General features: G+C 42.3%; 1 protein-coding gene across 1 annotated transcript in view; it reads right to left on the bottom strand.

Annotated features, from left to right (window-relative positions):
• Positions 1-8552: 8552 nt before the first annotated feature.
• The window catches only part of CIR1 (corepressor interacting with RBPJ, CIR1), a 42892-nt gene continuing 39413 nt past the window's right edge, over positions 8553-12031 (bottom strand). Inside the window, exon 10 of the mRNA XM_069733171.1 lies at positions 8553-9538. Coding sequence (XP_069589272.1) covers positions 8914-9538 — 625 coding nt within the window. The 3' untranslated portion in view covers positions 8553-8913. The remainder of the gene's footprint in view (positions 9539-12031) is intronic.

Raw genomic sequence — 12031 nt, forward strand, 5'->3', positions numbered from 1 at the left:
CCGCAGGTGAAATCCGGACAAAAAACACTGGCAATCCGCGGTAAATCCGCAGGTAAAACGCAGTGCCTTTTACCCGCGGATTTTTCAAAAATGGTGCTGAAAAATCTCATACGAATCCGCAACGTTGGCACATAGCCTTAGGGTTAGGGTTGGGTTGGAATTAGGGTTGTGGTTAGGGTTAGGGGTGTGTTGGGGTTACGGGTGTGTTGGGGTTAGGGTTGTGATTAGGGTTACGGCTACAGTTGGGATAAGGGTTAGGGGTGTGTTGGGGTTAGTGTTGGAGTTAGAATTGAGGGGTTACCACTGTTTAGGCACATCAGGGGGTCTCCAAACGCAACATGGCGCCACCATTGATTGCAGCCAATCTTGTATTCAAAAAGTCAAATGGTGCTCCCTCACTTCCGAGCCCCGACGTGCACCCAAACAGTGGTTTACCCCCACATATGGGGTACCAGCATACTCAGGACAAACTGCGCAACAATTACTGGGGTCCAATTTCTCCTGTTACCCTTGTGAAAATAAAGAAATGCTTGCTAAAACATCATTTTTGAGGAAAGAAAAATGATTTTTTATTTTCACGGCTCTGCGTTGTAAACGTCTGTGAAGCACTTGGGGGTTCAAAGTGCTCACCACATATCTAGATAAGTTCCTTGGGGGGTCTAGTTTCTAAAATGGGGTCACTTGTGGGGGGTTTCTATTGTTTAGGCACACTAGGGGCTCTGCAAACGCAATGTGACGCCCGCAGACCATTCCATCAAAGTCTGCATTTCAAAAGTCACTACTTCCCTTCTGAGCCCCGACGTGTGCCCAAACAGTGGTTTACCCCCACACATGGGGTATCAGCGTACTCAGGAGAAACTGGACAACAACTTTTGGGGTCCAATTTCTCCTGTAACCCTTGGGAAAATAAAAAATTCTGGGCTAAATAATTATTTTTGAGGAAAGAAAACGTATTTATTATTTTCACGGCTCTGCATTATAAACTTCTGTGAAGCACTTGGGGGTTCAAAGTGCTCACCACACATCTAGATAAGTTCCTTTCGGGGTCTAGTTTCCAAAATGGGGTCACTTGTGGGGGGTTTCTACTGTTAAGCCACATCAGGGGCTCTGCAAACGCAACGTGACGCCCACAGAGCATTCCATCAAAGTCTGCATTTCAAAATGTCACTACTTCACTTCCGAGCCCCGGCATGTGCCCAAACAGTGGTTTACCCCCAAATATGGGGTATCAGCATACTCAGGAGAAACTGGACAACAACTTTTGGGGTCAAATTTCTCCTGTTACCCTTTGTAAAATAAAAAATTGCAGGCTAAAAGATCATTTTTGAGAAAATAATTTTTTATTTTTATTTTCATGGCTCTGCGTTATAAACTTCTGTGAAGCACTTGGGGGTTCAAAGTCCTCACCACACATCTAGATTAGTTCCTTTGGGGGTCTAGTTTCCAAAATGGGGTCATTTCTGGGGGATCTCCAATGTTTAGGCACACAGGGGCTCTCCAAACGTGACATGGTGTCCGCTAATGATTGGAGCTAATTTTCCATTTAAAAAGCCAAATGGCGTGCCATCCCTTCCGAGCCCTGCCGTGCGCCCAAACAGTGGTTTACCCCCACATATGGGGTATCAGCGTACTCAGGACAAACTGGACAACAATATTTGGGGTCCAATTTCTCCTATTATCCTTGGCAAAATAGGAAATTCCAGGCTAAAAAATCATTTTTGAGGAAAGAAAAATTATTTTTTATTTTCATGGCTCTGCGTTATAAACTTCTGTGAAGCACCTGGGGGTTTAAAGTGCTCAATATGCATCTAGATAAGTTCCTTGGGGGGTCTAGTTTCCAAAATGGGGTCACTTGTGGGGGAGCTCCAATGCATAGGCACACAGGGGCTCTCCAAACGCGACATGGTGTCCGCTAACAATTGGAGCTAATTTTCCATTCAAAAAGTCAAATGGCGCTCCTTCCCTTCCGAGCCTTACCATGTGCCCAAACAGTGGTTTACCCCCACATGTGAGGTATTGGTGTACTCAGGAGAAATTGCCCAACACATTTTAGGATCCATTTTATCCTGTTGCCCATGTGAAAATGAAAAAATTGAGGCTAAAAGAATTTTTTTGTGAAAAAAAGTACTTTTTCATTTTTACGGATTAATTTGTGAAGCACCTGGGGGTTCAAAGTGCTCACTATGCATCTAGATAAGTTCCTTGGGGCGTCTAGTTTCCAAAATGGGGTCACTTGTGGGGGAGCTCCAATTTTTAGGCACACGGGGGCTCTCCAAACGTGACATGGTGTCCGCTAAAGAGTGGAGCCAATTTTTGATTCAAAAAGTCAAAAGGCGCTCCTTCCCTTCCAAGCCCTGCCGTGCGCCCAAACAGTGGTTTACCCCCACATATGAGGTATCAGCGTACTCAGGACAAATTGGACAACAACTTTCGTGGTTCAGTTTCTCCTTTTACCATTGGGAAAATAAAAAAATTGTTGCTAAAAGATAATTTTTGTGACTAAAAAGTTAAATGTTCATTTTTTCCTTCCATGTTGCTTCTGCTGCTGTGAAGCACCTGAAGGGTTAATAAACTTCTTGAATGTGGTTTTGAGTACCTTGAGGGGTGCAGTTTTTAGAATGGTGTCACTTTTGGGTATTTTCAGCCATATAGACCCCTCAAACTGACTTCAAATGTGAGGTGGTCCCTAAAAAAAATGGTTTTGTAAATTTCGTTGTAAAAATGACAAATCGCTGGTCAAATTTTAACCCTTATAACTTCCTAACAAAAAAAAATTTTGTTTCCAAAATTGTGCTGATGTAAAGTAAACATGTGGGAAATGTTATTTATTAACTATTTTGTGTCACATATCTCTCTGGTTTAACAGAATAAAAATTCAAAATGTGAAAATTGCGAATTTTCAAAATTTTCGCCAAATTTCAGTTTTTATCACAAATAAACGCAGAATTTATTGACCTAAATTTACCACTAACATGAAGCCCAATATGTCACGAAAAAACAATCTCAGAACCGCTCGGATCCGTTGAAGCGTTCCTGAGTTATTACCTCATAAAGGGACACTGGTCAGAATTGCAAAAAACGGCAAGGTCTTTAAGGTCAAAATAGGCTGGGTCATGAAGGGGTTAAAGCCTACGTACTTTTTTTTTATTGCTCATTTGCTTCCTAAATGTAAGTTTAAGCAACTTTCTAAATAATTTTCATTAAAAATGTCCAAATGTCCTACCCGTTTTCTGCTGCGGAGTAGGTTCACACAAGTCTATAAAAACAAAACAAAAAAAAAAAATCGGTCAGAGCTTCATCCAGAAAACTCAATTTTTTTTCTCACTTGTCATCCATGTCCAATCATTTTTTTTTCATGGATAGCATTCAGACCAAAAATACAGTCAGGTGAACGAGCCCTAAGCCCTTTATTTTGCTGTGAAATGTGCAGAAATCTCACCAATCTGTCAGAGCTCTTGCTTTTTTGGTTCTGACTAGGGATGAGCGGAGACGTGGGAGTTCAGGTTTTGCTACCCTACCTGAACTTTATTCCAAAATTTGGTTTGGGTACCCAAGCTTGAATGAGAACCCAAACCCCATTGAAAACAATGAGGATCTGAACTTTTGAGCTCTCTGTCCTCTCCCCCTTCTAATGGAAGTCCTTGGAGTTTCGGGGAAGTCCATGTTCGGCGTTTACCATCGCACACGAACTGCCCGGCACAAACCCTGAACTTTCAAGTTTCGGTTCGCTCATCCCTAGTTCTGATGGACCGCTGCTCTTCCACGCCTTCTCACAGTGTCAGGTTTTTCACGAATAGACCTTTAGACCTTGTACCTTATATAATACCACAAGGAAAGCGGTGTACTAGTCCCAATTGGTATAAAATATAAACTTTATTGGCATACAAATATGTAAGGTCAAACAGAGACAGTAGAGAGCTAAAAATCTGCAAAACATCCGTAATTACATGATGGGGGGGGGGGGGGGGGGGGAGGCGGCATACACACTACAGCAATAAAAAATCAAATGTAGATGATTTATGGTGGTACAAGAGATCCGCTGTCTAATTTTACATTGCTTAGAATTATCAAAATTAGCGAAATCGTCACATCTAACAATGTTAGGACAGGCAACACAACCGCCACACGGGTAGCATCCCACCCCTCTTGGAAAACTATCGAGAAACGTAGTCACCCCATGTTCTGGGTAATGGCTCGAAACGAGGTGATCCCTCAAGTTTTTTGCCCGTTGGAATGCCATAGATGGTTTCTTTGGTAACAGTTTGGCAATAGCCGGGTCCACCCTTAGAATCAGCCAAGCCCCTTGGAGGATTGATCTGATCCTGTCAGACTGAGAACTAAAAGTAGTGATAAATCTCAATTTAGGAGGGTCCACAGGGTCAGGGAAGGAGTCATTACCATATAGGAGATTATGGCGAGTAGCATGTTTGGCACGATTGAATGCATGCTTGATGGACCTATTGCTATATCCACGAGATTTAAAGCGCTCCCTCAGGTCATCCGCCTGGGACAGGAAGTCCGCCTCCGAAGAACATATTCGACGAAGGCGGAGAAACTGTCCAACAGGTACAGATCTTATCATATGTCGTGGATGGCCCGACGAAGCGTGAATGTATTTGTGGACGTCTCTTTACGGTAGATATCCGTTTGTAGTATCCCGGCAGGGTCTCTCCTTATTGTCACATCAAGAAAATCCAAAGACTTGCCACTATATAGGAATGTAAGATGGATATTGAGGTCATTGTCATTTAGGGTATGGATCAGCCGGCCGGAGTGCCCTGCTACATGAATAAGATATCGTCTATGTACCGTGTCCAAAACGGGACTGGTCCATAGACCCCAATTCATCAGACAGGAAGAGTTCCCTCTCCCACAGCCCCAGGAAGAGACCAGCATAGGCGGGCGCAAAGGCCGCCCCCATGGCGGTCCCCTGGAGCTGCAGGTAGAAGTGACCCTTGAACACAAAAAAATTGTGTGAGGATCGGGGGACGACGTGGCTTGCAGCTCAGCGTTCACCATTCCATGGTATGTCACCAGTTATCAGCTAAGTACTCCGCTTGTTTGATTATGTTCTCCCTAGTCCCACTGGTTGGTTACATATATTATGTATGGGAGTGTCTGATAAATCTAGATGGAGTATTAAACTAGATTTTATATTGCTGTAGTGTGTATGCTGCCTTTCCCCCCCCCATCATGTAATTACGGATGTTTTGCCAATTTTTAGCTCTCTACTGACTTTGTTTGACCTTATATATTTGTATAAAAATAAAGTTTATATTTTATAGCATTTGGGACTAGTACACCGCTTTCTTTGTGGTATTGCATTAGTATTGGTGTATCCTACAAACTTGGCTTCTATTTAATATGCCGTTATGATATTGTTACATCTCTCTAGAAGCCTTATATGTTTTCCTTGTTTCTATCTTGTACCTTATATAGTCTATGGGGCCTGTTCACACGTCCGAGTATTGTTGATGACCAAGTGGTCACCACAAAATCAGAGGCATGTCCGTTATAAACTAAAAGAGCCACCTTGTGCAGCAGTAATGCTGCATTCTAACAAGGTGGCTCTTTTAGTTTTGTGTTCAGTTATTATTAAAATAAAGCGTTTTGAAACTCTGCAGAAATACCGGTCTTTGTCCACGGAGGCGGGTCTGAAGCCTCCTCTGTGAAGTGCCCAACAGCCGTCACTCACATCTTCTGGGGCGATGGTCGCCGCCCCCTGCGTGCTGTTTTCTTTTCAAATCCAATGTCGGCGCTGTGTAAATATTTGTGGGGCAGGCGCAGTAAGCTCTGGCTGTCTGACGTCACAGCCAGGCTTGCAGACTGCGCCTGTGCTGGCAGTGCGGCCAGCCACCTCGGGAATCCCTGCCCCGCAATGTGTTATGCATTATGCACAGTGCGGGGCTAGGATTCCTGGGAATGCGCACTGCATGTCTCAGACTCTCACCCACGTCCCCCGCCTTCCAGCCTCTGGCTATTCAGCTGAGCTCATCCTGCCGCCTCCTCCTTCTGCTCATAGCAATCGCCGGGAAAGAAACAACCTACGAAACTTGCCTGCTAGCTGGAAGGCGGGGGACGTGGGTGAGAGTTGGATTTGAAAAGCAAACAGCGCGCAGGGGGCGGCGACCATCGCCCCAGAAGATGTGAGTGACGGCTGTTGGGCACTTCACAGAGGAGGCTTCAGACCCGCCTCCGTGGACAAAGACAGGTATTTCTGCAGAGTTTCAAAACGCTTTATTTTAATAATACCTGAACACAAAACTAAAAGAGCCACCTTGTTAGAATGCAGCATTACTGCTGCACAAGGTGGCTCTTTTAGTTTATAACGGCTGCAGGGAGGTGACAGTGGCCCTTTAAGTCTATAGATCTGTGGAAAAAAAAATGAGAACTTGAAATGAGAACATCAGCGTTCTGTCCATTTTTTTTTTTTTTTTACAGACTATTTGATAGGAGAAGTTAGAGAAATCTCCTTTTTTTTTCATACGAGAAAAAATGCTAAGATTTTGATAGTAAAAACTGACACACAGACCAAACACTGATGGGAATCTGATCCAAAACACTGGTGAAAATCTGTCCTTTTTTTGCGTACGAGAAAAATTATTGTCATCTGAATGAGTCCTAACCTATGTAAATTAAATGGAATGTGTCAGCAGGTTTTTGCTGTGTAATCTGAGAGCAGCATGACATAGCAGAGAGCCTGATTTCAGAGATGTGTCACTAACTAGGCTGCTTGCTGCAGTTTTGATAAAAGCACTGTTTTATCTGGGGAAGATCTACCAGTGCTCTTGAATGCTGAGCTCAATGCAACCCCGCCCACACCACTGATTGGCAGCTTTCTGTATATGGTGCGCATAGGTGGAAAGCTTCCAATCAGTGATGGGGGGTGGAGTTACACAACAGCAGGACTAGATGGCACAAGACAACTAGTCCACTAGTGATAATCTATTCCTGATAAAACAATGATTTTATTGAAACTGCAACATATTGCCCAGCATGTGACACATCGATGGAATCAGGCTCCTGCCTCTTCTTCCGAGGTACCACACACACTGAAGGCTTACCCATCAGGGACAGGAAACCAAATGATGCGTCAGAGAGGTACCGCCCTTTTACCTGTAGGTTTCCTGTCCCTGAAGGGTGGATCCACTCTCCGTGGTGCTGTCATGGGGGACTGAGAAAGAAACTTTAATAAGGCGATATTTAGGTTGGTCAAAATGTCACCACATAGACTATATAGTATTTTATTACTGAAGCATGAGGCGCATTTCTACCATAGAATATTCAGATTGTTAAAAAAAAAAAAAAAATCTATGTCCTAATTTCTTTAGAAATAAAAAATCTGAACAACTAAGGCCTCTTTCACACTTCAGTCTTTTTCAGTCAAAATCCGTAGTTTTGTGAAAAAACGGATCCAGCAAATTTGCACACTGGATCCGTCTTTTTCTCATAGACTTGTATTAGCGACGGATAGCCTCACGTTTTGTCCGTCGCGCGCTGGATCTGTTGGAATTTGTTTATCTGTCTGGAGAGGACGGACAAAGTAACTTTTTTTTGCCTGCGTCTAAACGTCGAACAGCGACGGATCCAGCGGCGTCTGTCGTTGGCTAGAATGGAAGCCTATGGGCACAGGATCAGTCACTGTCCATCAAATGACAGAATCCAGCGACGGATTTCGTTTTTGTTTTTTTACACTGAGCATGCTCCAAATTTGGATTTCAGAAGACTGAAGTGTGAAAGAGGCCCAAAGCAGTTCTGAAAATGATTTATCCACAAGTGTTTGCTGCAAAATAACAGAATTATTTTCAAAATTACTAATAAGATGTTTTTCATTAAAGTTATTTGCAGTCATGTAATAGTGCTAGAAATGTTATGGAGAATTGTGACAGTATAATAGAACTGTGTATTCATGGAGGGAGGGCAGGCGTTTTCTTACACAGCAAGTAACTGCCAAAAAAATAAATGGGAATAGAGAGAGAGATAAACAGGCATCTATTCTACCATTCTTGGTTCACATCACATCGTTTTCCCTGTTCAGGACTCTGTTGAGGGTTTCTATCCAAATCCCTGAAAAATGGGATTCAGACATGCCCTAATGGAGCCATTGACTTTGGTCTCCATTCCACCTGGTTTGTGGCAGTGTCCATCTTTTTAGCCAGACACAATAGCGTAAAAATTGATCCTAATTTTGTCCAGAAGTGTATGGCAGTGACTTACTCCTCTCCAAGCCCAATGTTAGCATTTGGAAGTCAGCGGACCACTGACAACTCTCCAAATTTTTTTTGCACCTTTATGAAAAGAAAAAAAAAAAAAATATGTAGGGAACAGAGACCACAAATATGTCCACGTAAGTTGAGTTTTGTGTGTGTGTGCGCAAGTGTACTAGCCATGGACAGCGAAACAAGAGATACTGTCTTCTGTTGGGGTAAAGTGGTGACCTACAAAATGCATGAATATCGCTAAGGCCAACAAGGAGATTCAGAACTGATCTGTCCTATGTAAGACCTGCGTGGATTTTGCATGATCCCCCCTCCAAGTACTCTCCTTTCACATTTTGACCCATTAATATGGTTTTTAATGGCTTCATGTGACAATGGACAATAAATAAAATAACCAATTAGTAGATGAAGGCATGCGAAGGATGAGGTCAGATAATTGGAGTCAGATTTGATTGTATTGCTCCTTTCAAGTCCAGGGCAGGACATCATTCGTTATAGTAAAAAGGTGTAGTACTACAAAAGAGGCTAAACAAGAAATGCTCAAAAAATGCAACATAAATATCACGTCAGCACGAGAAGGCAACACGCTATGTGACATCTAAAAATACAGCTCTAGTCTTCCACGGAGCACTAAACAGTTTAATGTAATCGGAAGCATGTGAGCAAGCCGGCAGTGAAATTATGTACATCCAGTCTATCTTCTTTTGTGATCTCTCTCTCGGCTCCTACTTCTTCCCCTGTCTCTACTTCGGCTTCTTTGATCTCTGCTCTTCTCCTTGTCTTTTCTATCCTCATATTCTCTTTTATCCCTGCAGTTACTTCTATGCCGGTGGTTTCCGGATCGTTCATTGCTTGGGCTTCTGCCAGATCTTGATTTTTCCGGCCCATGGCCCTTCGCTATTCTTTCCTCCCTTTGAGGGCCTCGGTGGTCTTCCCGTGTTCTGTGATGCTCCCGCTTTTCTTTCTGATCATGGGACCTCTGGAAATCTTTACTGCTCCTACAATCTTCCTGTCCACTCGCACTTTTTCTGCAGCTAGTGGATGACTCTTCTGAAAATTTGCTTCTTCTCGACTGAGATTGATCTTCACTGTCACTACTGCCATCTTCAGAGTCTTTGGAGGACTTCTTACTCTTGGACTTTTTCCTACGTTTCTTCTCCTCCTCGCTGCTAGATTCACTTTCACTACTAGACGAAGAGTCGCTGGAGGAGCTACTGCTACTATTTTTGCTTTTTTTGTGCTTCCTTTTGCTTTTTTTCTTCTGTGCCTTCTTTTTCTTTCCTTTCTTCTTCTTTTTCTTCTCAAGTCGATCTAGCTTTCTAAAAGATAAAATAGAAAAGATCATAAACTATGCAAATAAATTGCAGTAATTGACCTGCAGAATGGATATTAACTCATGCAACTTTACACGAGTTCCATCAGAAATAAAAGCAAAAACATAGTTGTGTGCAAAGGACTCCCAGAGCCAGAACTGCGGCAGAGGAAGATCAGAATTTCTGCTAATAATCTCAGTAATCGACCTTCTGCAAGTTGTTTTATGTTGCGGCTGTCACCTCGGATTCAACCCTTCGCAATGTAAAACGTGCAGATCATTAGAATGGAACTAGATGTAGAAAGCCAATTTGCATCTTATCCAGTGAGTAAAAGAGTAAATAATATAGTAAATAAAACATTAAAAAGGGGTTGTCCAGGCCTATTAATATATCTATCTATATTTTTTTTTTTTACTATGAGCCTAAAAACTAGTTGCTAATAGAGACCACCACCTGCCTGTTCTATCTGTTGTCAGCTAAAAGTGACCACTCCCGCCAGCAATTCAGCTGCTCTACGTCAGAGCAACTGTTCTTCCGGGCTGCTCTGATGCTGGGGCTTGACTGCAGACATCTTGCTAAACGCAAGGAGCCGGTTGTTAATCAGCATGACGTCGGCAGTCACGCCAACCCAACAGAGCAGATAAGAATCCACCCCTCTGTCGACATGACAGTGAAAGCAGCTGAATCGCTGGCAGGAGTGGTCTGTGACCTCTCTGTGCCAGCAGAGATTGGCACCGGGCACAACAGGCAGGTAGTTAGTGACAACCTGCCTGTTTGTTCTTAGGCCCATAGAAAAAAAAAAATTATATAGTCCTGGATGACCCCTTTAAAAGGAGCAGGGGTAATGCACAACTTATATGGCACTGCTCAGCGCTGCATTAGAGGCGAGTGGTGCAGATGACACTACAACCCTACATATCTGCTGAACCACATGAATCTGCAGGTGTCACGCACATGTCAAGTTCATTAGAATAGGACATGTGCCCAATACCTGGCAATAGTGCACTTGTTTCGGCAGGTATGAAGGACTGTATCATCATCATCATCAGCATTGTTCACTTTCAATTCAGAAGTGAGCGGCGGCAGGTTACCCCCTAATCTTCAGTTATCTACTCCAGGAAGCGGTGTCTGCAAGGTACCATCAAATCTCCATTACATACAAGCCATTCAGGCAAGTCTGTTCACAAGATTTATAGATGCACCACGAAGAGAGCAATCACTGGAGAAGGACAACATGGTCGGAAGACTAGAAGGAACAAGGCAAAGAGGAAGAACAGCAGTCCGACTGCTTAATAATATCAAGATAACGGCGGAGAAGACCCTGGTGGACCTATCTAGACCTGCACAAGATCGATCTTCCTACAGATCGTTCATCCATCAAGTCGCCATGGCTCAAGATCGAGCTGAAGGCCGTTAATAATAATAATAAATATTATTAATAATATTATAGAAGCACCAGGTCCACGAGTGTTATTAGTCATCAGTTTTTTCCTCAAAAAGGCACGAAAAAAAAATCAATTTAAAAAAATAATGCACTGATTTGCATCAGATTTTTATAAATTGTTGGCCATTTTGCCTGTTTTTAGCATGGTTAATATTCTCATGTAAAAAAAAAATAAATATATAAATATATATATATATATATATATATATATATATATATATATATATATATATATATATATATACACATATGCATATACATATATATACATACATACACACACACAAAAAGCTTCACCTACTTAATACAATATTAAAAGCAGATGGCTAATCGAGGATTGCATCCATGTGCAATCCATGATTACATATAGTTTTGTAAGAATAATTTTTATTTTTGTTGTTTTTTTTTTTTTAATCTGGATCAAACAAAAACCAAAACTGACATGTCCCCATGATTTTCTTTGCAGACACTTGTTCCACTAAACATCAAGGACATGTGAACACCCCATAGACTATAATGGGTATGTGTTCCACCTATGAAAAAAAAACAAGACAAACAAAACGTGGATTGAACACAATCATGAAAAATGGAGGTCAGCATGAGGCGTCTCCTCTCACGGAGGTGGTGGTCCCCATATGTCCCACTAGTGAGCAGTCTATGGCTCTCCTGGACTGCAATGTGTGATCAGTATTCATAAAATGTCGGCTCTATGGAGCACATAGCTGTAGAAGCTCAATGGTTTACTTTACATTAAAAAAAAAAAAGAAAAAAAAGAAGAAGTGGCTGTACTTTCTATTAAATGTGCATATATGTAATTTATGTAACACCCACCATTGTTTTGTGTAATCCATGCATCCCCGCTGTCACAGCAATGTTAACTAATAGACAGACCATTCAATAACTCCGGCTCTAAATCCTATAATTCGCCTTGCTGTATGCACGCTTGAGTATTTTCTCTCAATGGACGCACCAATTACAGTATACATTGCCACTTTACAAACGCATGGATCATGCTGTGAAATCAGACTTTATATTTGTCTAGCACAATAGAAGAA

The sequence above is a fragment of the Ranitomeya imitator genome, chromosome 7, assembly GCF_032444005.1.
Source record: "Ranitomeya imitator isolate aRanImi1 chromosome 7, aRanImi1.pri, whole genome shotgun sequence".
Lineage (NCBI taxonomy): Eukaryota > Metazoa > Chordata > Amphibia > Anura > Dendrobatidae > Ranitomeya > Ranitomeya imitator.